Below are 25,479 nucleotides of genomic sequence, written 5' to 3'. Positions count from 1 at the left end.
GAAGGAAACTTATATCCTCACCTATTCTGGGCTTCTAGTGATAAAAAAGCCAGCTGAAACTAGTTCAGCTGAAAAGGGGTGCATTGGGAATACTGAAGTAGCCCAAAGAACCAAAGGAAGAGCCAACACCGGGAAGATAGACCAGGGCAGGTCCGGGGACTCCAGGGCCTGGGATGCCGCTAGTACTCTATGCTTCTTTCCACAAGGTGGCTTCATCCTCCAGCTTTCCCCGTGAGACTGGAACTGTGGCCATTCATGGACACTGAGCTTGCATCTTCTCAGCATTATTACTAGAGAGCAAACGGCTGCGTGGTTACAATTAAAAAGTCCCAGGGAAGGTCTCTGATTGGTCCAACTTCATCAGATGCCCAACCCTGGACCAATCACTGTTGGCCAGGGAGGCAGAGTCGTGAAAGAAGATACAGTACAGACCACATGTAGGAAGGGGCTGGGGGCAGTTCCTTCTGTTTCCAGAAGGAAGAAGGGGTGCTGGGTAGGCCAAATACTAAGTGGCCCTTTCCCCTCATGGGAAAACTCATTTATGAAACTCAGCTGCTTGCAGCCTGTGTTTTGGAGCTGAAGGAAACCAACCACAAGTCATGGTTCTTGGGTGGGCATGGGGGAAATATCAGAGCATCTCAGACTGCCATTTTAGGAAAAGTCTTTCTATCTACAATTCCAGCTTTTTCCTCGCAAGGGTGTTGGGGCAGTAATGTTTTTCCACTTCACAGACAAGAAACTGAGGCCCTAAGGGTATCCAACTTGTCAGGAGAAAAACTTGACTCAGAATTCAGGTCTTTCAACTCTGAGGTCCCCTAGGAAGTTTCTGCAGGGACTGAGGCAGGATGTCACCCTGACTCTGGCCCTTGAACCATCGAGGAGGGGAGAGGATCTCCGAGGTCAGCCGGTCCATCTGCAGACATTTGCAGAGCACTCACTGTGGGTCAGGTTCAGGACCAGAGATCACAGCTGAGTGGTCCCCACCCTCCAAATTGACCATCATGACCACATACTGCAAGGAGTGCAGTGGGAGGAGGGCCTGGAGCAAAGGGAGGGAGCTGGTCAAGGGGGGCTGCTCAGAGGAAGTGGCCCTGAGCTAGGTCTGAGAGAGTGAGCTAGACAACAAGCGAAAGGGTGGAAGAGTGTGATGGGTCAAGGGAACAGCAGCTGTGAAGGCGCAGAGGGTGGACTCCTGTGTTCTGGCCCCTGCAGCAGCTGGGCCGCTGCATTTTCAGCCTGCTTATGACACAGAGCTCGCCGCTCAAAGTCAACTCCCATCCTCCTGTCTATCCAGAGTTTCAACAGCATCATCCCGGGATGATGGTTTTACTTCCTGCCCTCAGAGGTTTCTCTCACTACAATCTCCTGCCCCCCTGTCAGGCTCCAGGTCCCAAAGCCTATGAAATGCTCCCGATGACAGGCTCTGTGTGTTTCAGAATCTCGGAGAAGGACCATCTTCGAATACCACCGTGTGGAGCTGGACCCCAGCAAGGTCACCAGCACATCTGCCGTGGAGTTCACCCCATTGCCAAGTAAGTAGGGCTTGTCCCCACTGATGGAAGAGAGGCATGCCGCCATTCTGGCAAGAGCGCTGAAGTCAGACTGAGTTCCATCCCAGGCTCACTAGGGTCCCCTGTCTAGATACGGCCACCTGACTTCTCTGGGCCTCCATTTCTCATCTGTAACATGGGCCGCACACTGCCTCCTTCCCAGGGCTATGCTATGGATGAGAACTGCACTAGGTAGAGTTGAGGATGCAAATGAAAGTCCAGACACTCACTGGCACATCCCAGGCCCAGGGCATGGCTTGTGCTTAATACATGACAGCTGCTGGTATTAACGGGCTTCCCCGGTGGCTCAGAGGTAGAGTCAGCGTGCAGTGCAGGAGCTGCAGGAGACACAGGATTGATCCCTGGGTCTGCAAGATCCCCTGGAGGAGGGCATGGCAACTCATTCTAGTATTCTTCCCTGAAGAATCCCATGGACAGAGGAGCCTGGTGGGCTACAGTCCATGAGGTCTCAAGGGGTTGGATACGACTGAAGCGACTTAGCACGCAGGCGCTGTTATTAACATGTAATTGTAACCCAGGAAAGAGATACCTCTGATAACTTGGATTGAGCTCGTAGAAAAGATAATACAGGAACTGAAAGGAACCGTAAGTTTATCACTGCATTTTCTTCAGAGGAGGCGTGATGCTGGCATCTACAGGCAGAAGGCAGTGTCGGGATTTAGCCAGCAGCCCTCCAGGATCCAGGGGGCTGGGTCCTGTCACTCTTTTGCACCTTGCTCACCTGCTGTTGAAGGCACGCCATGGTGGAGGCCTCCCACTGCTGCTGCGGAGCCTGAAAGATCCAGTCCGGGCAGATGGGGAGAGAGAGGGAAGGACAGTGCTCCTGTTCATATATATATATATATATTTATATAAACTGCACCAGGTCTTTTATCTGCCTCATGAGCTTCAGTAGTTATGGCACATGTGTTTAGTTGTGGCATGTGAGATCTAGTTCCCTGACCAGGGATTGAACCCAGGTCCCCTGCATTGGCAGCATGGAGTCTTAACCACTGGACCACGAGAGAACTTGCTGCCTGCCCCCATGCTTATATTTCTAAAGACAGTTTTAATTTCCTCTCCTGTTTCATGATACCTCCCAGCTTCCCTCTGGAGCCATGGCTTTCTCCCTGCCTTCTGGGGCTGTTCTTGCCTCTCTTTCTCCTCTTCCTTTTGCTTGGAGGTTCTGGGAGCAGGGGGTGAAGAAAGAAGAGGAGGAGGAAGGGTCTTCTCAAATGCTAGGCCATATCCCAGCAGGTGTCCTCCCCTGATGCCTAGGGACAGGGCTGGGACCCCAGGGGTCCCAGGCTCACCCCCATCCCAGTCGCCCTCCCTGTGGGCAGAGCTTCCTCCAGGACTGGTGAGAGCAAACCTCGAGTGCCAGGAATGACTAAACTACATTTGGGAGCAAGGACATCCAAGGGCAGGGCTAACCACCCAGGCAGAAGAAGTGAAACAACCTGGGAATGCAGTTTCTGGGACACGTCTGTACATTTAAGCCTCTTTCCACCCCTCCAGTGAATTTTGTGAGCATTTAATAGCACACAGGACATCTGAAATGCAGATGAAAGTAAAGGTCAGTGTGTTTTTTTAATGTCTCATGAGGCTCCTAGGCATTTTTCTCAGTTTGACTGGAGCCATTTAAGGGGCCTCCAGAGTCACTTGGGAATGACCAGGTCACGGGCTCCCAAGTCCAGGAGGGAACTGCTACCGAAACTGTGACTTAAACTCCTGGAAGCTGGTTTGCCTTGTTCTCAGAAAACTCTGCACCCCACAGCCCCAGGTTTTCTCCCTTACCTTTGGGGGTCAGGGGGACTTAGCCAAAATTCTTCCAGAGATGTGGCTCTTCAAGCCATCATATGCCATGGCTGGTCCTTCTTCTAGAAGAGACTCCTGAAAAGGTGGCCTGGCATGAAGGTGGAAGCTGGGGAAGGGGGTCTCCCGGAGGACCTCAAGGCTAGGAGCTCAGGTTCTTGGCTTAGACAGACCTTGGTTCAAACCCAGATCTGCCTCTCTTAGCTCTGTGACTCTTCCAAGCCTCAGGTTCCTCCTCTGTAAAATGGGAATGAGAGCAACTCTGTATCAATCCCATAAACTTTTGTTAACTGCCTACCACATGCTGGGCACTGCCGTAGACCCTCGGGGTGCACCAGAGAAGAAAATAGCCAGAGCGCTGTCATTCTGGGGTCAGGCCAGTCCCTGCTTATTCTCTGCCTGCGGAGTTCCTTCCACCCTTCCAAAGCCTGCCAAGCCCTGGAAAGCACACAGTGCCCCCTGCAGCCAGTCCCTCCCACAAGGCAACCAAAGGTGACCACGCTGTGCCCGAAGCAGCTTTTCTTCCCCTCAGAGGGCCGGTTCCCAGATGCTGCCTTGCTGGGGGTCCACAGAATGCAAACTGGTTCCCTAATTAATGGATTGTGGTCCAGGCCCATGAAAACCCACAGAGTGAAGAAATTCCTTTTGAATAAGTGGTCATTTTCCTGTGGTTAGCGGTCACTTCTTGCTGTTACCAACGTGTTCTGTTCAGCTGCTCATCAGATGAGTCCTCAGACTGCATACAGTTCTTCTGGGTCAGTGCCTATTTGTCCTTATAGTAAAATGGATGGATTTTGTGGCAGCTGCTTGCCACTCCGAGGTCATTTAAGTGGGCAGCATTTGAGCAAGTGAACAACTCTTAAAATCCAGCTCCCATTCTTCCTGCTCCCCTGGCCCTCTCTGCTTTTCTGGCTGGCTGATGATGGAAGGGATCCACACACCCTCCAGTCACCACTTGCGCTAACTTCCCTGCTTTCCAGCCCTGCCTTGCCCAGCGAGGCCCCAGCTGCCATTCCTCCTCATTCCCACCACCTTCCACCTCTCCACCCTGCAGAGTGCTGCCTGCTGTTGGGAGCACCCTGGAACCTACTCCTCCTGGGCCTCTGCCCAGGGGGGTCCCTCTGCTTGGACTTCCCCCCCAGGAGAGTTGCCTGCTGGCTTCCCTCCTCTGCAGCTCCTCAAAGGCCTTCTCCAGCCTCCCTGAGTAAAACACATCCCCCGCTTGTCCTGCTCCACTTTTCTCCTAGCCCTTCTCACCACTGGAAACCCCAATGTAATGCGCTAGTTGCTCAGTCGTGTCCGACTCTTTGCAACCCCATGGACTATACCCCACCAAGCTCCTCTGTCCATGGACTTCTCCAGGCAAGAATACTGGAGTGTGTTGCCATTCCCTTCACCAGGGGATCCTCCCGACCCAGGAATCAAATCTGGGTCTCCTGTATTGCAGGCAGTTCCTTTACCATCTGAGCCACCAGGGAAGGACTCAAGTGAGGGTGGCCTTATAAACGTCTAGGGTCCCTGCTGGTCAGAGCCTCCGGAGTTCTGTAAGCACCCAGCATTCAGGGAAGTCGCACTTCTGGAGGTCTGTGGCGGGATTGGTGCTGAGTGACTGCTGCCTTCTTCTTCTTTGCAGCCTGCCTACAGCATCGGAGCTGCGATGCCTGCATGTCCTCAGACCTGACCTTCAATTGCAGCTGGTGCCACGTCCTGCAGAGGTTTGTAGCAGGCTCACCCTCTGGTTCCCACAGGCAGACTGTGCGGGGGCAGAGGGTGGCACCACCCTGCTCCCTGCCTCAGGTCTCATGGCCAACATGAAGGTAACTTTGGCCAGTGCTACTCTGATGCTTAGGACAAGAATATTACAGCAGTGAGTGTCTCCCTGAGGCTTGTGACCCATCAAGGTGACTGTCACCCTGCAGTGACTCTAGGCTTTGGAAGACCATGCAGAGATTCCAGCTACTGCAGCTCTCTCCTCACAACCAGGACGGTTGGTTCATTCTCTGGCAGGCCTTTTCCAAGAGCGGTCCATAGCTGTGAGCATCCCAGAATCAGCTAGGGCTCGAGCTAAATGTGCAGATTCCTGGGGCCCACCCCTGGCCCCCCGCATCAGGGTCTTTCAGAAAGAAGCCAGGGAGCCTACATTTTCCCTCATTGTCTCATCTGTAAGCAAGCATGAGACCTGCCAGCTCAGGGGTGAACCTAAGACACACCGTCATTGGGCGAGACCCCCACGATCCCGAAACCGCACCTCAAGACTGTTCTCAGGCTACAACAGGGTTCCCTGAAATCCAAGGGTGTGGACATTGCAGGCATCTGTGGAAAGCTGGGGCAAGTTACAAAGCTGTGTTTGTTTGGTTTTGGAAGCAGGGAAAATTCTGGATGAGATTCAGTTTCAGGGATAAAGTTCTTAAATCCTACTCATCTTCTACTCCTTGTTCTGAAATCATTTCCTCACAGATTAGACTCAAAATTTGATCCCTGTTCTCCTGTCCAGGATAAATAAATGGTGGGGGGAGGGGGAATTGTGGAGGGGAAGACTTTCTTGGGGGACTAGAGCTCCCATGAGATTGGGAAGACCTATGAACTCCAAGAACCTTGGAATCTTGAAAATTGCAAATTACAGAGGCTTTGAGTTCCGTGCAGCTGTCCTGTAACTGTCAGTATTTCCTTTGCTCCTTTCCAATGTCCTGGTGCAGAAATAAAAGCCACTGCCTTTACAGGCGGCCTGCCTAGCAGACAAGACACAGCTCAGGGCCAGGAGGAGAAAGGGGCCCTCATCGGGCCTCCCAGCTGTTCTTCCCACCAGCTGTGCTCTTATTCACTCTCTTGCGCCCTCAGTTTATTTTCCCTGTAAAATGGGCTGGGGTTATGTGATTCAGGGAGATGTGGGTAAGGAACATGCCGGTTATTTTAACTCCTCAAATACCAAACAGAATTTTTGCAAAGTGTTCAGAGTCCTTCACATGAAATGCACAGAGCCTCAGAGAGAGTACACGGGGGAGACCCGAGATTGCGTCTTCCTGGCATGGAGACTTGCGGTGTGATCCATCTTGTGCACTTTCAAGTGTGAGAGCCCCGTGTGAGTGTGAGGCGGTAATCCAGATGACCTCAGATGAGCCCTGGAATGCTGCGGCCGGCTGCCACCATGTGACTCAGCATCGTCCAACAACAGCTGAGCCATGAGGACTGCAGAATGGGTCAGATGAAAGCAAAACCCTAGCTTGCTACACCCCCACTTAATGCATATGCCCATACCCAGAAAACCATGACAGTTTAATGAGAGTTGGTCAGGGGGAGGGCAGGGCCTTGGCTGCAGACATTGTCTTTGCTGGATTATGTCAACTAGAGGACAGAAAAGCTCCATCAGGGATCCTGTCCCCAGATGTACGTGGGCCTGGGCTCACCCGAGCCAAGCCCGTTCCTTCCTGACAGATCTCTGGAGCCTCAGCTGAGAGCTGACTCCAGATTTCTAAAAAGCCAGAGATCAGGGCTGCTGCAGGGCAGTCGGCCACCGTGGTCTCTCCCACCAACTGCTGCTTGAAACCGCCTCATGGTTCTTGGCTTTGCCTCCACCTGCTTTGCCCTCTGCAGCCTTGCAGAGCCTTCCTTCCCTGCGTGGGGGCCGGATCTGACTCAGATGATTTCACTTATCATGCAGGTGTTTTCCTTTTGTCCCACATTGTCCCCTAACGGCCCACCTTGGAGTCTACGGGTGACCCAGACTCCAGGATTTGGCTCAGAAAATGAGCGTCATAACCCTTGCCTTACAGTGTCATTGCAAAGGTCCTGTGAGATAGCGCAAGGGCAGCATGTGACTGGGGCAACACCTGGCATTCAGCAGACGCTCAAACAATGGCCGTTTCTCATGCCTTTCTCCTTTGCGTCTGGGTTGGTTGGCCCCGGGCTTGGAATGGGGTGCTTTTGGACCTATATCCAAGGCTCAGTCCTTGAAAGATCCAGTTAGTTTGGCCTAAAGGAAACTTCAGTTCCCAGCCCCCAACGGTGCCCCTAGTCTTCCACGCTTCAAAGGAGGGGGCACGGAGGACCCAAGACAGGGGGCTGTGGATGGCTCCTCTCAGTGTCCCTGCTACAGGAAGAGCAGCTCAGAGGCGTCTTCAGAAGGAAGGACTCACAGAGCCTGGGAGCCTCGGCCTCGTCAGATCTTGGACAGATGGGCAGGCAGTTGCCGGTGCAGAGTTCACCAGCCTCGCATCCTTTCTCAGCACTGGTGGCTGGTGATACTGGCTTTTCATGCAGAGATCCCTGCACTTGAGTAAGACTTGGTGGATTCTCCTGGCACCAAAGAGTGAAGAACGGAACTTTGAGTATGACGCTGAGGAGAATATTCTCTGGTTCATCCTCGTACCCCACCCCTTCCCTAAGGAAGCACTTGATGTCTTCCAGCCCAGCTGAGCTGTGCGGTGTCCTCTCAGGGGACCCTGGTCAGCCAAGATCTCATCTCTCCCAGTCTCTGGCAGGACCTCACCTCTGCCCTTCAGTGACCACATGGTGGGTGTTGGCCAGATTGGCTGATGTCCATCCTTGGCCCTGCCCCTCCTTGCCAAATTTAGGCTCCTCCACAAAGAAGGGGGGCTCAGCAAATGAGCAAGACTTTCCCCAGATGAGAACATGTGTGTGAACTCCCTGGTTTCTCAGCAATTTCTGGGCTGCCCAGAGTTGCAGGGTGGGGCTTAAGGTCATTAGAGGTCATCCAGTCTGTCAGCTCCATAAATACAGAGACACATACAGACACACAGACACACACACACACATGCATCTGGGTGGATGTGGCCTTGGTCCTGGGGAGCTGGGTCAGGAGAAGGGTGAGGATGCCACAAATAGCTTCCCCTCCTTTGGGGGAAGGAGTAGAGGGGGCAGGAGGGGCTTGATCACAGCCACCTGGTGCCGGGGCACCTGCTCAGTGGTCTTGGGGAGGTTCACCTCCTCCTTGCTCCCCTTGGAGAGCTATTACTGCATGGGGGTAAGGGAGGGCTTCTCTGTCAATCCCATCACACCTCTGGCCTCTTGATTCCCCCTGCAGATGTTCCAGTGGCTTTGACCGCTACCGCCAGGAGTGGCTGGCCTACGGCTGTGCCCAGGAGGTGAGAGGCTGAAGTGAGCCTGGTGGGGAAAGGGCAGGGCTGCAGGCTTGCCCCTTGCCTGGTCTCTCTTCTCTTGGTGACATTCTCCCCTCCACCTGGGGCTCGCCTCCCTCTCTGCTCTGCACCAGTGAGACCATTGTGGGAGGTTTTTGAGGGCTCAGTGGGTCCTTGAGACAAGCACTTCTCCCAGTGACTTGGCCCGGAGCGGCAGTTCTCCAGGGGCCTTCTTGGGCCTTGCAGAGGGTATATTGGGTGTGGCCTTGGCCACACTGGAATCTTCTAGGAGACTGTGTGCCTGGTAACATTCAAGAAGTGACTGCCCCGGCTCCAACCTTCAGGCATTTAAGGAAGGCAGTCATTCTGGGGGCAAAGTGGGTTGTATCTGGCACCTCCCATTTAGAATCCCATACAGGTTCAACCCCTGGGTTGGGAAGATTCCCTGGAGGAGGACATGGCAACCCACTCCAGTATTCTTGCTTGGAGAATCCCATGGATAGAGGAGCCTGGCGGGCTACAGTCCATAGGGTCTCAGAGTCAGACACAGCTGAAGTGTCTTAGCACACATGCACAAGCACAGGTTCCTTGTCACTTGGAATTTTCCAGAATGCTCAACGCTTTGGATGGGTAATGTCCTATTCTCACACCTTTTACTGACACAGAGAGACCCATTCACGTACGCATCCCTTCCCCTCCCTTCCTCTCAGTTTCCCTTCTTGCAGGGCAAGCACATGGCATGTGCCCAGCATTTGCTCTGATTTAATCCTATCATGGTCCCAGGAGCTAGGGACCAGTGTCCCCACTGATCAGGGAAGGAAACTGTGGCTCAGAGAGGTTCAGTGACTTGGCTTGCAGCTCACAGCTGGTGAAATGGTGAAGGTGCTGGGCCCAGCATTTAAATGTGAACTGCCAGAATTACTGCCAGGCTTTCACTACCATCTGTTTTATCAGTGAAGCTGGGTGAGCTGTTTCTGGTCTTCAAAAAAAAAAACAACCCCCAAACCCCTTGTCCATCCAGCAGCCTGTTTCTGACATTGGCTATTGGTGAATGTACTCATTCGCTTTATTTATTTAAGATTGGCATCTCAGCTCCTTCAGGAAGGATTCAAAGCAGCTGACAGATAAATTGCCCTGTAAGATAAGATACTTTCAGGATAAAGTGGAAAGCTTAAATGCATTCAGAGCCCAGCTTTGGTTAGATTACCATGCTTGGACCACTCACTGGAATCTTAAACCTTCTGGCCGCTGAAGGATGAAAGCACCCCCAGGGTCCTCCTGTGTGCGACGTAGCTGCTGTCAAGGCCTCTGTCCATCGCAGCACCGGGTCTCTCTTGCAGGCAGAAGGCAGAACGTGTGAGGATTTCCAGGACGAGGACTCCTACTCGTCCTCGCCCGACAGCTCCTTCAGCCCCTTTGACGGAGACTTCACCACCACCTCCTCCTCCCTCTTCATGGACAGCCTCACCACGGAAGGTAAGGGTGGGGAGGAGCCGTGGCCCTGGAGCACCACTGCCCCTGATGGGGATTATCTCAGGGAACATAGTTGTTGCATCCTGTCACATCTGAGGCTCCCAGAGCAGAGGTCACTTGCCAGTGAGACACAGAGCTAGGTTTAGGACGAGTGGACTCCACGGGCGCGTCAGAGTTGTGGAACAGAATTCACTGTGGCAATGCCGATTTGTTTACATAATAACTTGATTCATCTTAATAGCAATTCTCAGAGAACCTGTGAGATCTTAGCATCCTGGTAGCAGGTATGAACTCAGTCCCACACACTCAGACATCAGAGAAAGACTGCATAATTTTTCTGTTCCCTTCTGGTTCCCACTCCTCATTGGGCTGGCGTGGTGGGAAGTTCCACCCCCACCGTGCTGGGGCTTGACTTTCCACTCCTGTGATGTCCAGAGGGTAATGCAGGACAGCTCTGACTGTCTTGGGTTGTTGCTGAACTGCTTCTTCAGGCCTGGCTGTCCCTGGGGACTTCTCTGCCATCCTCATGTTACTGGTGGAATGGTGATTCCTGGGTTCTCATCCTCACAAGGGAAAGAAAGCAATCTAGAGACATGGAACAGTTTTAAGCAGCAGGAGTTTTAATAAGCAAAGGAGAATGTATACTCTTGAGAAGGGAGGAGAGCAGACTGGGGGCCAGAAGCAGCCCCACAGTGAAGGTAGAGTTGGGTTGTTCAGAGTGATGGGAAGTCCCTCCCTGTGTCCTCCATTACTGGATTGATGAGTTGATTGACAGCTTTAGGTTACATAACTTTTCTCCTGTGTGCAGCCACTTACCCATAAGCACCCAAGTGGAAACGGGTTGGGGGGGTGTTGGGCAGGGAATGGCAATATTAATTTATTATAAATACTGTATAATGAACCCCAGGCTATTCCAAGTCACCTCTTAGGTCTTGTTGCACCTACACCAACCAGTACTGGCGGTTTGGAAAGCCCCGTTGGGTTTTTGTTATCTGACTTGGTCCTGATAAGGCTGGAAATTTTACAGTCCTTAACCACAAAAAGGGAGCTCTCTGGGCATGTTCTGGTCACCAGGGTCCAGGTCAGGCAGGGAAAGGTGACCCCGTCCAGGATGGGGTGGGACCAGCTCATGTCCGACTGGCTATCTACCAGTCTTCAGTTCCAAGGTCAAGTTGCTTCCATTTCTTTGAGGCCAGTTCTCGGAACTGTGCAGTCATGGCTGCAGTCTGCTCAGCATGCAGTTAGCTTCTTCCACCTGGTGGAGGTTGTGGTGTCCAGAGGTCCTTGACTGTGCCTAATGGCTGTATTATCATTTAGTCTTGTTGAACTGTTTTCCTGTGTTTCTGTGTTTTCTCACCTCTCTGACTAAACTTATTCCTTGGTTAAAGTTTTTCCACAGAGAAAAGGTAGGCTGAGGACATGCGGGGCAAGGGCCATAGGATCCTGCTCTGTTTCACCCAGGCCTAGGGTTTTATCGAAGCTGCCGGAGGTCCATCCACCCTGTGGGGAAGACCGGGCAGGGTCCCTGGATTCTTTGGCTATCTCTGAGAAATTCCTCCCTCATCCTTTTTTGATACATGGCATCTAGATTTCAAGCCCTTGCCCTAAGTCTAAGACTGAAAGATGTATGGGGTCTTCCTACCTCCCCTGAGCCCAATTACCTGTTTGAAAGGAGCAAATGGAAAGGAGAAAAAAGTTGGTATTTTTAAACATTATTCATCCACAACCCCATTTTATAGACAAGGAAATGCGCTCGTGAGGGGCAAAGTAGGTTGCTCAGCAGTGGAGTATTCTGAGGTCTCTGCCTGCCTTTGAAATGCAGCGTGCTGCTGCTGCTGCTGCTGCTGCTGCTGCTAAGTCGCTTCAGTCGTGTCTGACGTAGAGAACCAGAAAGCAGGAACCCATGGATCTGGCCGGAGGGAAGCGAAAAGTTGATAGAAAGAGCAAACATTTGAGGGGACTGACCATGGGCCAGGTAGGGTGCTGCCATTGTGTACCCATTAATACTCAACCCTCCTAATTATCCTGAACTTTGATGCTCTTTGATCCCCAGTTTACAGAGGAGACACTATGGCTAAGAGAGGTTGATGGGCTTACCCAAAATCACACAGCCAGGAAAATGTGGCATCGGGTCTCATCTGGTCCCCAAAGCAGCAGTCTGGCTCGCTCAAGCCCACTGCCTTTCTCAGTGTTGAAAGGAATGGAGAAGGGTCTTCATGGGTTCAGTGGGTGGGAGAATAGTGAAGGGTGAGCAGTGAAGCGGGAGATTCAATACATTACATGAAAAAGGGGCAAGAGGAGACCTTGCCCTCAGGAATTATAATGGAGTTCAGGGGTGACCTTCCAGTTAAAGGAAACGCCACTTAAAAGAGCCCCCTGGCCAGTCACCCTTGAGTTAACCCTATGTGCTACTGGGGGCTCAGTCTGAGAGGTGAGAACCCAGCCTTTCCCTCAGGGGCTTATGTCTGGGTGAGCCACGGTGCCTGAGCCCAGAGGAGTGGCTACAGCGGGCATGGAGAGAGCCCAGTGTCTGGCATCTGGAGGTTGGGTTCAAGCCCTGACTTGGAATTATTCTCCTTTAGTCCCGGGCTACTGCCATGAAGGGCTGTCCCTACACAGTGTGTCCCCTTGATCAGTTTTATCGTGTGTGTGTCTCCTGTCAGCCCAGGAATGTGTCCCTCCTGTTTGCTATGTAATAAAATTCCACATGGGAAACATTAATTAGAGTAAGGACAATTATGGCTTTATGGCCTTCCAGTCCTGGAGGAGGCAGCAAAGATTAGCAAGTTGCCTTTATAAGAAAAAAATGTGACAAGGACTTGTCCCCGCAACAAACTCTCAAGGTGTCTGGAGGGACAGGTTTGGGTCACCCCCTGCCTGTGTTATTACAGCCTACACAGGGAGATGACGTGCTGGGGGCAGAGGCTAGCTCAGGGTCCGGGAAGGTGCTGTGAACGAAGGGGATAGAGCACTTCAGCCAGGGGGACCCACCGGGTCAGGGCAGGGGTGGAGAGCAGAGAAGTTAGTGGGAGCGGCTGCTGAAGGGTCGTGGACCCCTCCTCTCCCCAGCCAGCCAGAAAAGCAGAAAGGGCCAGGGAAGCAGGAAGTGTGGGAGCTGGATTTTAAGTTACTTACTTGCTTAAATGCTACTCACTTAAATGAACCAGAATGACCTCAGAGTGGCGAGCAGCTGCCACAAAATCTATGCATTTTATCATTAAGGATAGACAGGCACTGACCCAGAATATCTGTGCAGTCTAAGGACTCATCTGATGAGCAGCTGAACAGAACATGTTGGTAGCAGCAAGAAGTGACTGCTAACCACAGGAAAATGACCACTTATTCAGTAGACATCACACACATTTCTTCACTCTGTGGGTTTTCATGGGCCTGGACCACAATCTGTTAATTAGGGAACGAGTGTGCATTCCGTGGACCCCTAGCAAGGCAGCATCTGGGACCCAGCCCTCAGTGAGGGGAAGAAAAGCTGCTGTGGGCACAGCGTGGTCACCTTTAGTCATCTTGTGGGAGGGACTGGCTGCAGGTGTCTTTTTGTCTATCAAGACTACATGTGGCTTGGGCTACAATGTATTTCCAATGGTCTAGATTCAAAACAAGTTGATTCAAAAAATCAAGTTAATTCATCCAATCATGTTTAGGATTACTTTGGTCAATTTCGAGTAATCAATTCATCATTTTTAACTTGTAGGAAAAAAAACAGATTCAGAGGCATATATAAATACCTTGTGTATTGCAATTCCTGAAGAAAATGTATCTTTCTATTATAAGTCAACAATTCTGTGTTTTGTTTTACTTTGAATTTTTAGGGTGTTTCTATAATTTTGTTCATTTATTTTTGATCCTGCTGGGCCTTCGTTGCCGTGCAGGCTTTTCTCTAGCTGCAGCTTCCCGTTGTGACGGCTTCTCCTGCTGCAGAGCACTGATTCCAGGAGGTGGGCTTCGTTAAGTCGCAGCACACGGGCTGAGTAGCTGTGGCTCCTGGGCTCTGGAGTGCAGGCTCATTAGTTGTGGTTCACAGTTGCTCCACAGCCAGGGGGATCTTCCCAGACCATAGATCAAACCCATATCTGCTGCATTATCAGGCAGATTCTTAACTTTCTGAATTTAACTTACCTGATGTGAACAGTCAACTCATTGGAAAAGACCTTGATGCTGGGAAAGATTGAAGGCAAAAGGAGAAGAGAGCAGCAGAGGATGAAATAGCCTCGCTGATTCAATGGACTTGAACTTGGGCAACCTCCAGGAGATAGTGAGGGACAGGGAGCCCTGATGTGCTGCAGTCCATGGGGTCGCAAAGAGTTGGACACGACTTGGTGACTCAACAATGATGACAATACATGATAAACAGTTAAATGATTCCAAAGTCAAATCTACAAAAGCAACTATATCCAAAGAAGCTTAGTTTCTCGTTTTCTTCCTCCATTCTATTCCCCATTTTCCCTGTGAAAGTGAAGTGAAAGTGTTAGTTGCTTAGTCGTGTCCAGCTCTTTGTGACCCCATAAGCTGTAGCCTGCCAGGCTCGTCTGTCCATGGGATTTCCCAGGCAAGAATACTGGAGGAAAGAGGAGTGGGTTGCCATTCCCTTTTCCAGGGGATCTTCCCAACCCAGGGATCGAACCAGGGTCTCCTTTGGAGGCAGATTCTTTACCATCTGAGCCACCAGGGAAGCCCCTTTCCTCTATGGGGTACTATTTTTGAATTTTCTTATGGTTTGTTCTTCTACTGTCTAGTGTGATTTTTTGATATTTGAAGATTTATTGGAAACGCATAGCAGAACCAGGTGTTATATTCAGGTACTGGGAGCGTAAAATGGTTGGTTGCTGAGAGGCTCATAGTCTATGCAAACAAGGGGACCCAAGATGCTCCAGAAACAGATCAAATGGCATGGGACACGGGGGAGGACACACCCATCTATCCTCTGGGAAGGGACAGGGCTGGACCAGGACTAGGCTGAGATAAGTGACACACTCAATGCAGATATAAAAGTTAAGGAGACACACACACACACACACACACACACACACATGCATACACAAAAGCAATAATTAAGAGAAATAATCTTTTCATGCAATATTTGCAAAAATCAAAAGTAATGCCAAGAATTCCATGGTGAACAAAATATCAAAACATTTTTAAAAAGACAGAATCAGACCCTGTTTCACTTGTGTCACCCTAGCCTCAGCCCTGCAAGAGGCATTTCAGGAGCGGGACTTTTGAAAGAGGAGTGGTGAAGGGGAGGAAGGGCATGTCCTGTAGGAGGAACAGAATATGCAGCGACTCAGAGATCTGAGAAGACCCCGAGGTCTGGAGAGCCTTGCATAGCTTGTTACACCCACTGTAACAAGTGCTACTGAGTTGGCCCGAGTGACAGAAGAGAAGACTGGGACAAACTGCCAAGGGTCTTGAACATCTGTGATCAAAGGGGAGTCAGTGGAAGCTCCGCTTTGAATGAGGAGAACAGTGGAGGGGGAGAAGGGACGCAGAGCAGGTTGCAGGTCCTACATTGTGCAAGGTTCCATTCGTTTAATGTCTGATGCTTGAAGCAGTAATCTCTAGTCATCTAGAACATTCTCCTGACGTGGAAATTTTTGCTGTCCTTTCCCCACAGGAATCTGTGGGGAAGAACCACAGGAAGGGTCAACCATTGGAACTTATTTAGGAGGCTGCAGGGTACACTCCTTGAGGTGTAGAGGGAGTGTGTTGGCCTGGAAATCTGTCTCCCACATTGTACCCTGGGGGTCTTCAAGCAGATTTGATCTTGTGACTCACACACACCCACCTCAAATCCTTCCTCCCCTTCCTGCTGCCCCTTAGGATACTGTGAAAGGCCCTGAATTTGGCTTTCCAGGCCGCTGTCCACCCCCACCCCCAGACTCACTCACTCTCATCAACCCCTGCTCACAGCCTGTCTGCCCTCCAGCTGCAGTGAACTGCTTTTTATGCCTCTACTGGCCAAGTTCTTGCTGACTCCAGCCTTTGCCCCACCGTCTATTTGGGACTGTGTCTCAGCCCCACGTCTCATCCTGCCTTCTTGACTGCCTTTGTGTGGACGATTTTCATCGTCCCTCCATTCCCCACCCCCCACCCCCACCCCATGACTTCCCTGAGGGCAGAGATCACATCTATCACAGTACTTACTCCCTGGGCTCACCTCCCAGCAGACACTCAATAAGTATTTGTTGAATGAATGAACACTGGGAAAAGTTGGCTTGTCTGTGGCCTTTGACCTTTAGACTGCTGTGTGACTTTGAGCAAGTCACCTCCCCTCTCTGGGCTTCAGTTTCCTAGCCTTCAGAATGAAGGGCTGAACTGAACCTCCCTAAAGTCTCATCCAATCCAATCCAACGGGACAAAGGCCATTGTGATTCTGCTAACCTTGCACCTTCTCTCCTTTCCGTTTGAAGACGACACCAAGGTGAACCCCTACGCAGGAGGAGACGGTGAGTACAGAGACACCTGCCCCTCTTCATCACAGCGCTGCCTCTTGGACTCACCTCCCAAGAGGGTGGTACAGCCTTCACCTGGCCTCTGCTTTTACTCCCTGAGTGGGGGAGGGGGAAACAGCAGCAGCCTGGGCTTCTCCAACCTCCTGCTCGGTGGGAAGGTGCGGGACGTGGGCGGGGGCTTCTGGGCACACACTTCCTAGGCTGAAAAAGCAAATCTTCGTCTAGACATTTCTCATCTCAGGCGGGAACCTCCTGCAGTTCTTCTGACCACAGTGCTCTTGAGTATTCACTGCCCTGAAAGGAGTGAGAAGCAGAGGAGAGGCTGAGCTAGGGCAGGCATGGCCACGGACCTGTGGCCCTGGCCTCTGTCCCCAAGGGGCCTTCCAAACAATGATGGGTGGAGAGTAGATTCTCTCGTTAAAGTTGTTGCAGGAAGGGGGACCCCTTCCAGGGCCAGAGAGTGAGCTCTTGTCTAACACTCTGAAATAAATTGTCCGTGGAGACACATGGGCTGACAAAGCAAGAGATTTTACTGGGAAGGGGAGCCCGGGGGAAGGGCAGCAGGGTAAGGGAACTCAGGAGGGTTGCTCTGCCATGTGCTTTGCAGTCTCTGGTTTTATGGTGATAGTGTTAGTTTCTGGGTTGTCACTGGCCAGTCATTCTGCCTCAGGGTCCTTCCTGGTGTAATGTGCATCAGCCAAGATGGATGCCAGCCAGGATTCTGGGAGGTTGGTAGGGTGCATGAACTGGAGTCTCTTCTCTCCTTTTGACTTTTCCCGAATTCTGCCAGTTGGTGGTAGCTTGTTAGTTCCACGTTCCTTACCAGAACCATGAGTTTAAGATAACTCATCCAAGTGGGCACTATGGGGTCTGGCCAGGGCAGGCAGCTTTGATCAGTGTTTGCCCTAACAAAGTTGCCTTTGATTCCCAACATGGGTTGGCAGAGAGGACACAAAAGTTGTCCACCACAATTTTACACAGCTTAAGAAGGTAGGGTCCCTGCTACCAGGACTGCCTGGGGGAATAATTTCCTCTCTGGTGATGTGGAAGCGGGGGCAGCCATCTCCCCTGGCCTTTGCTCAGAGCCAGCTTAAGCCCTTGCTGCAACTACCACAAAGGGGAGATGGAAGAGCCTTCCAGCTCTAGGGGCTGGGAGACTGTTAACCTGGCTCCAGCAGGAGAGGAGGGACTGTTAACACAGCACAGTTAGATGGTTTCTCCCACCAGAGATGGAGCCATTGGTTGTCTGTGGGCACCAGGTGTGAGAGTGCATCTGTGTCCATTGGGCTGAGGGGAGGCAGGGGGCTCTGAGCCACGTTCGTTCCCCTTATTCCACACGATGTGCTCGTCATCCCAAGCCCTGCCCTCAGATCATCAGGGTCACTGAAGGCTGCGGGCTGATGGCCTGGTCAGGAGAGGCCAGCTTGGGGTGTGTCCTCTCCACTCCTCCAGTTCTTGGCAGATACCCTGGCAGTGCCCCAGCATAGTTTCTCTCCTAAGCTTTTTTCTCTTGAAGAGAAAAGGGGATGGGGAACACAATGACTTTGGACGTATGCAACATTTTATTAAAAATCCCCACCCCTTGTTGATTCCCATCACACCCACCAGCGAAGTAAAACAGACTTCAGTATTTCTGTTGCTCGCATGATCCTCTGTCTTCTCTATGTCATTAGCCCCACATCCTTTTAGGATATAAGGAGAAGCAGCAAAAAGCCACCGCAGGTAATATTAGCGAACTGGGCTTCTTAGCATCACCGACTCGAAGAACATGAGTTTGAGCAATCTCCAGGAGTTGGTGATAGACAGCCTGGTGCGCTGTAGTCCATGGGGTCTCAAAGAGTCGGACATGACTGAGTGAATGAACTGAACTGAACTGAGGCTTCTTAGTGACTGGCACTGACTGTGTCCTTGGATGAATCCCTTTACCTCTCTGTATTTCCATTCCTTCAGCTGTACGAGAAAGGGTTGGGCTGGATGTGCTTCCAGCTCCATAGTCTATGGAAAATATTCAGCCTTCTCCTTGGGCTGTATTTCAAACGCTTGCAATGTTCTCAGAGAGTGTTTGCTGGCTTATTAGCCCTTAGAGGACCTAGTTCATTTCTTTTATTGAGTTCCTCTGATGGGTCTGCCATTTTTTCTAAGAGTTGAGGACACTGAGATGAATAAGACACTGTCTCTGCCCTCCAGGTGGTCACAATCTGGTAGTGGACAGTGACAGGTAAAAATGTGGTCATTTTGCTCTCAGAATAGCTACACTTATTGAAGTTGTCCCAGAGACTGGCTGTGCTCCTTAGCAGTTAACATGAATTATTTCATTTTAATCCTCACTGTAATCCTATCAGGTAGTTATCATTATTATCCTGTTCTATAGAAATGATGACCGAGACACACAGACGTTAAATAAGATGCCCAAGATTACACAGCTAGTAAGTAGCAGAGTCTGTATTTGAAACCAGACAGCCAGACTCCAGACCCCACAACCATCAGATCTCTTAACCATCACATGCCCTTTGTGAATTCCTTAAAAGGACCTATATGGGATGGGTATTAGAGAGAGCTTTTATGATCCCTAGGAGACATTTGGGCAACTTTTAAGTGATTTTGGGAAACCACCTAAATTGTGCTAAGAACAAAGTTAATGTCACCCTCATTATAGTTCCACCCGATCCACCCTTTCATGTATTTGATAAGTAGATCTGAAGGTTCTGTCAGCTTTCATCTCTGGGACTTTGTCGGAACCCAGGACTCCACAGTGCCCCCTTCCTCGATCCCCTGACCTAACGGTCTCTTTGCAGGCCTTCAGAACAACCTGGCCCCCAAGACGACGGGGTCCCCTCTGCACCTGGGCACCATCGTGGGCATTGTGCTGGCCGTCCTCCTGGTGGCTTCCATCATCCTGGCTGGGATCTACATCAATGGCCACCCCACCTCCAATGCTGCCCTCTTCTTCATTGAGGTCCGTGCGGGGTGGGGCCATCCCTCTGCCATCCCCATCTGTGTCAGCATTCCCCAGCCATTCAGTCCCTATCTCTCCTTATTTCATCCCTCACCCACCTCACACCAGGCTCCTGTTTCCACTTGAGGGGCTTCATCAATTCCATCCGGGCTTATCTCCCACTAGCAGGTGCTCTCTGAGTCCCTAATCCCCAGGGCTTGGCCCCTCAAGACTCCTCTGGCCTGCTTGTCCTGTCGAATGGCCTCTGCTTTGCCTCCACCATTTGTGGAATCAGAACAGTGACCATCCCCAGAGGAAGGAGAGAAAACCACAGATGGCTCACATACCCTTGAGTGGTTATGTGACCATCCCCAATGATTTATGGTTTCTCACACTCAAATTCCAAGGCCTGGGGCTTATCCAAAGCCATAATGAAACTGAAGTCTTGCCTTTTGGCCTGCTGTGTGCGTTTTTCTATTAGATTTGACAGGTCATAGTAATCATAAGAGTCGCTCTGTCTGGGAGCTTTCATTGAGGATACTGCAGTTTTTAACGTCTCAGAAATTCAGAAGAGCCAGCCTGATGTGCAGCATGGGAAGTAAGGCCTGGGCTCCTTCACTGTGAGCCCCAGAGCTCAGGAGCCCCTGCCCACCGCCCACCCGTGGTGACTGACCAGCTCTCTGAATCCCACAACAGGGTGGCCTCTAGGTCCACAACCCTCCACGTGGGTCACACGTCCCTTGACCTCATCATCCAGAGGCCTGGGTGGTTCCCTCCCCTCTGATTCAATGCCACCTGTTTCTTATGAATTCTAACCAGTCACTGGTAGGTTAACACTAAGACCTACCTGGTTTCACCTGGGGAACCTGCAGATCCCCAGCCACAGGGATGCAGACAGGAAGGTCTGAGACTTGGGAATCTGCGTTTTCTTCAGCTCCCCACCTCTGATGCAGGACCTGTCCTGTCTAGAGGGTAATCTTGGCATTTCCAGAACCTCCCAGATCATTCCATCTCTTACCCATTTCCTCACTTTCTGAAGTCTTAGGGCTCCACTCTGTGTATTGCTGAGTTTTTCACCTTGTGTCATGCAGTCCACATGGCAAAGCATCAGATGACCTCCTTCCCAACTCCTGAGGCTCCCAGCGGGTTTCCCAATGTGCCAAGGATGACAGCCAGGAGCCTTCTGGGAAGGGGGTCTACACTTCACCTGGCTCACACACAGTAGCCCCCAAGAGCCCTTGAAAAGTGCTCAGAGCTGTCCCCCTGGGTGAAGGGGAGAAAGTGGGAAGGGTCCCCAGTGGGTGGGATCGCGCCCACTCACTCTGCGTCTGTGCCCCTACAGCGGAGACCTCACCACTGGCCGGCCATGAAGTTCCGCAACCACCCCAGCCACTCCACCTACACAGAGGTTGAGCCCTCAGGGCACGAGAAGGAGGGCTTCGTGGAGGCGGAGCAGTGCTGAGAGCGCCAGGTCTCCCTTGGAAGGGTACAAAGGAAGACCCGGGGACCTCAAAACACATGAGTCAAAGCAAAGCAGAGAAATGACTTTTCTTGGCCTCCTCTGAACACACTCTGGCTGGGAAAACGAGCCCGTGGTCTGCGGTGCCTGCACTACGGTTTGGCCATCATACCCCAGATATTGAAGCAGGGGCAGAAAAGCCACAATAACCGGTAGCAGTCACCCTTGCCAGGGGTCTCCCCTTCTGAGTCTCTCAATGGTCTACTCTGGAGCTGCCTCAGAGGTCCCTTCCCACCTGGAGATGGACAGATGCCCTGCCCCCATCACCTAATGCCCCCGTGTACGACAAAGAGAACCCAGCTCTTGATGGTGGCCACCGCATTCCAGGGTCCATAGATTCAAGAGCGAGTCCTCATGGCTATGGATTCAGCGTATTTTGCCCCAGCTTCTGTGGTCTAGAAGTCTGGAGAAGGAGTTCTCACCATCTGTTACACACAGGTAGGGCTGCTCCCAGCGCTTTTGGCAAAACACTGATTGGCATGCTGGCATCCGAAGAAAGCCAAAGGAGAGGAGAGAGAACTTGCGGGCAGATTGCATTTTTAGGCTTCGCTCCCCCAACTTGCCCTGTCTGCTGAGAACCAGTTAGTTTCCGCATTGAACATGTGTGTGGCCCATGTCACGGGCTTTATCCAATGGCAGCCCAGCACACCAGGTGAGCCGTGCTGCGCGCGGCCACATCTGCCAGGTGGGCTCCTCATTCCAGTGGCACGCTTGGATGTCCACTGTCTTCACTGGCCTGGTCTTCCATCAGTGCCAGTCAGTACCTCCAAAGGCAGGGCCTGCCTGATCAATACTTTGCCTCCTCTGAGCTGGAATTTTATAGCCATTAAAGAGAAATAAGGTGGGGAGAAGCTTCTTGAAACATACCCAACAGGGAACTTCAGTTGGATTCTGTTGAAAAGCAAAACCTCTAGAACAACTGGGACAGAGGAAGCTGATGCGGGAAGGAAGAACTTTATATCTGCCGGAAATTCTTGGGGCAGAGAGTTTAGGCTCCCAAACATAATCTGGTTTTAAGTGAGTTCTGCCCTAGAGATGAGTTGGTGTTGCTTCTGAAGAGCATTTCAAATGAAAACCTATAGTTCACCCTCATTCAAAGTAAAAAAAAATATCAGCAGCAAATAAACAGTAAATCATCGTCTCCACCATCCTTTGTTGTTGTTTAGTCACTAAGCTGTGTCAGACTGTTTGTGACCCCATGGACTGTAGCCTGCCAGGCTCCTGTGTCCATGGAATTTCCCAGGCAAGATTACTAGAGTGGGCTGCCATTTCCTTCTCCAGGGGATCTTCCCAACCCAGGGAGCAAACTCATGTGTCCTGCATTGGGAGGCAGATTCTTTACCGCTGAGCCACCTGGGAAGCCCTCCACTCTCCTTAGTCATGTCCTTTTATGCATATCACCAGCATGCTACCAAAGAAAGAAGTTTATATACAAAGCCTCCTGAAGGGGGGTAGGGGGTCTGCAAATAACCGGGCACATACCAACACTGGACTGATGGTCTTGCAGATGCTCCATGGTTTATCCTTGGTGAGAATGCCAATAACCACTGGAGTGGGAAACATGCTGGACCTCTGCTTTCCGTAGGTATCCTTCATAAGCCAGGCAAGGAAGAGCTATGATTTTGAGAAACTGTATCCAAATTTGAGAAAGTAAAAGGATAATGCAACAAAGAGAATAGAGTTCTTTTCAAGCTTCTGAAGGTATGAAACAGAGCCCTCCTAATGAGAGAATCGTAGCCAGGCACTGAAATACTCAGGGATCCCAGCACTGCTGGCTGGCAGGAGGGTGATTTTTGCCCTTGGCTGACAAGCAGAGAATCTATGACCTTTGTGTGTCTAAAACAGCCAGTGAGGGAGTTCCAGCTGTGACAAGATGCAGCGCACAGCATCACAGGTCCCACTCCCAAACTCCAGCACGCTTCTTCCTAATGGGGGCTCTTCCGATCATGCTGATTCCTGAAGGGAAAGAAGACTGAGGATGAAAAAATGGGCAGTGATGTGCTGAGGCCTCTACTAGAAACACTGCAGGTGGAGAGAGAAAGCACGAGATATCTCGGGCCAGTCGGATCAAGCCTCGCTGGCCCCTGGGATGACAGTGGTGAGGGCAGTGGAGCTGTTTGTCAGCAAGTAGCCTGGTTTGTTAACAGCAAAAAAGAACTAAAGCTGTGTCATTCAGAGAGGTCCCTGGCCATGCAGAGTGCCTCAAGTCAAAATAAAGCGCTCCCAAGAAACAGCCAGTAGCTCACAAAATTAATGCTGGTTCTCACCTGTCCTTAGGCTCTCTCACAAGAGCAAGCATCTCTCAGACCCGAGAGTTTAACTCCAAGGTTTAGAGGGGGTTCACCGGGTAGCTGCAGAGTGAGTGACCAAAACGAGACATAGCGGTTTCATGGTCAACCAGGAAAGGAGTACTTTTGTGCACCATCAACCACAGATAGCTTGCAGACTTCCAGGCCTCTCTGACCCACAGGCAAACAAAATCACCCAGGAGAGCAGGTGCTCAGCAGATCCTTCCCTATGTGGTGCCTTTGGGCATCCTCACAGTGAGCCCACTGGAGAGGGGTTGGATGGGTCCATGAAAGCTCATCACTGACAGAAAGCTTGAATCCCGTGAAACAGCTGTCCATGTGGTACCCAGAAATCAGAAGCTCTCTGGGAGGCTCTGTTTTACATCAGAACTCTTAAGAGAGCCAACAAGAAAATGAGAAGGAAATCTGCTAGCAGTCCAGAGGTTAGGACTCTGCTTCCACTGAGATGGCCGGTCAGGGAACTAAAATCTCCCAAGCCACAAAAGAAAAATGCAGAGGCCAAGTGTGAGGGGGGAATCCCTGGATCAGGGTGTGAGCACAACTTAATTCCTCTGTAATCAGCTGCCCTTACATTTGTGGATTTGTCCAATAAGGTCCTTGGGGGTTTCTGATTCTAGAACATGAATGCATATAAGCCCAGCCAGCAATTCTAGTACCCAGGAATGCCCCAGGTGGAGCAGATGGAGTTTCCAAGCTGGATTAACACACCATCTCCCTCCTGCCTTAATCAGGTTGTCACCATCCACTCACCGAGCAGGCCCTTGACTCTGGAGACTGCCTCTTCATGTCTTCAGGTCTCAGCCTGGAGCCTGAGGTTGAAAATGTCCTTTTGTCACTATTAGAGGTTCTCAATGGGCCTATGGAAGCAATTTTTTAAATTTGTGCGTTTTGCCAGGACTCTACTGTGTAATGGAGCCTTTGTGTATGTATATACATTTATACAAACACACATAAACATATATGTAAAATTGCTAAAAACATTGGATGAAGCTTATAGCTGTGCTCAGCCTGTAGCTTGATGTGTTAAGACAGTGGGAAAAGCTGTCAGTCAACCACACTATGTGAAAAGCAGAGTATTCACTTGAGCTGTTCACTTATCTCATTGTGGACAGAGCTAAGACTGTCTTCTCTGGGTGCTGGAACAGATTTGCACAAAGCACTGATCAGAAGCCATATCCAGACTCCCTACATCAGGTAGAGTCACAAATCAAATCAGCCTCTCTCTCTGTCTCTCACCATCTTCCATTCTCCCCTCCCCCAGGTGCCCCGCCTTGAAACAAAAAGACACCTGAGCTTACAGCACAATTCAAAGGATTTGGGATATGAAGGCACCGTGTGTGTGTGCATATGTGTGTGTGTGTGTGTGTGTGTGCTCAGTCATGTCCGACTCTTTGGGACCCCATGGACTGCAACTCGCCAGGCTCCTCTGTCCGTGAGATTTCCCAGACAAGATTACTAGAGTGGGTTACCATTTCCCCCTCTAGGATATCTTCCCAACCCAGGGATTGAACCCATATCTCCTGCGTCTCCTGCACTGGCAAATGGATTCATTATCACTGGCTCTACCTGGGAAGCCTACCTGTTTTAAATGCAATCTATTCACATATTTAGCGTGAGAATTCTTTGCACAGATTCCCAGTGTTAATAATAAAAGGCAACATTCTTTATAACTTCTGCCATGTGCAAAATTAAGTGCAAAAGATTTTGAATGACATTCTGCAAGTCATCACACAGCCCTTAGTCCTGCTGACTGCCTTCTCTGAGGACCTACCCTAAGAAGCAGAGGAAGAGCCTCCAGCAGTTGTGTTCTTCCCAAATTCCTGTCCCACCTCAAAGAGAAACAGCCTGGAAAGAGATTCTAGCTATTTATTTATTAGAGGTTTGTAAGTCCCTGGAAGTAAACTACATGGGTTTCTAATCTACTATCTAGAGACAGAAAATAAATCTGCCAAGTTGATGCTGCCACATTTCTGGAGATTTTGCATTTGAACCGCCTTAGCAGCTTCGCCGTGTTTTTGTTACTTCTCAGTTTTGCTCACAAAACATGGTTAAGCAAATCAAAACAGAAAGAGGAAAAATTTGAACTCCTCACAGCCAAACTCAGCTATGCCAAACTTCAGGCTCCAAACAAGCCAGCTTATAAATAAACATGCTGTGTTTGTCAAATAAAGAGGAGTGTATTGGAGAAGGTGATGTGGATTGATGAGAAAGCCCTGGGTTACTTCACAGTGCTTCAGAAGGTGGGAGCTTTGGCCCCTGCCCCACCCCTGAGAAGCTGTGTGTTGTTGGCCAAGTCATCCAACTTCCCTGGGCCT

The 25,479-nt window shown here is 50.8% G+C and overlaps 1 protein-coding gene across 1 annotated transcript in view; it reads left to right on the top strand.

The window, feature by feature from the left end:
• The window catches only part of PLXDC1 (plexin domain containing 1), a 61,697-nt gene extending 40,899 nt beyond the window's left edge, over positions 1 to 20,798 (top strand). Inside the window, exons 8-14 of the mRNA XM_068978578.1 lie at positions 1,437 to 1,532; positions 4,999 to 5,080; positions 8,407 to 8,467; positions 9,802 to 9,937; positions 16,360 to 16,395; positions 19,197 to 19,357; positions 20,679 to 20,798. Of these exons, the coding sequence (XP_068834679.1) occupies positions 1,437 to 1,532; positions 4,999 to 5,080; positions 8,407 to 8,467; positions 9,802 to 9,937; positions 16,360 to 16,395; positions 19,197 to 19,357; positions 20,679 to 20,798 (692 nt within the window). The remainder of the gene's footprint in view (positions 1 to 1,436; positions 1,533 to 4,998; positions 5,081 to 8,406; positions 8,468 to 9,801; positions 9,938 to 16,359; positions 16,396 to 19,196; positions 19,358 to 20,678) is intronic.
• Positions 20,799 to 25,479: the final 4,681 nt, after the last annotated feature.

The sequence above is a fragment of the Capricornis sumatraensis genome, chromosome 8, assembly GCF_032405125.1.
Source record: "Capricornis sumatraensis isolate serow.1 chromosome 8, serow.2, whole genome shotgun sequence".
NCBI lineage: Eukaryota > Metazoa > Chordata > Mammalia > Artiodactyla > Bovidae > Capricornis > Capricornis sumatraensis.
This window is presented reverse-complemented; position numbering and strand designations above follow the sequence as displayed.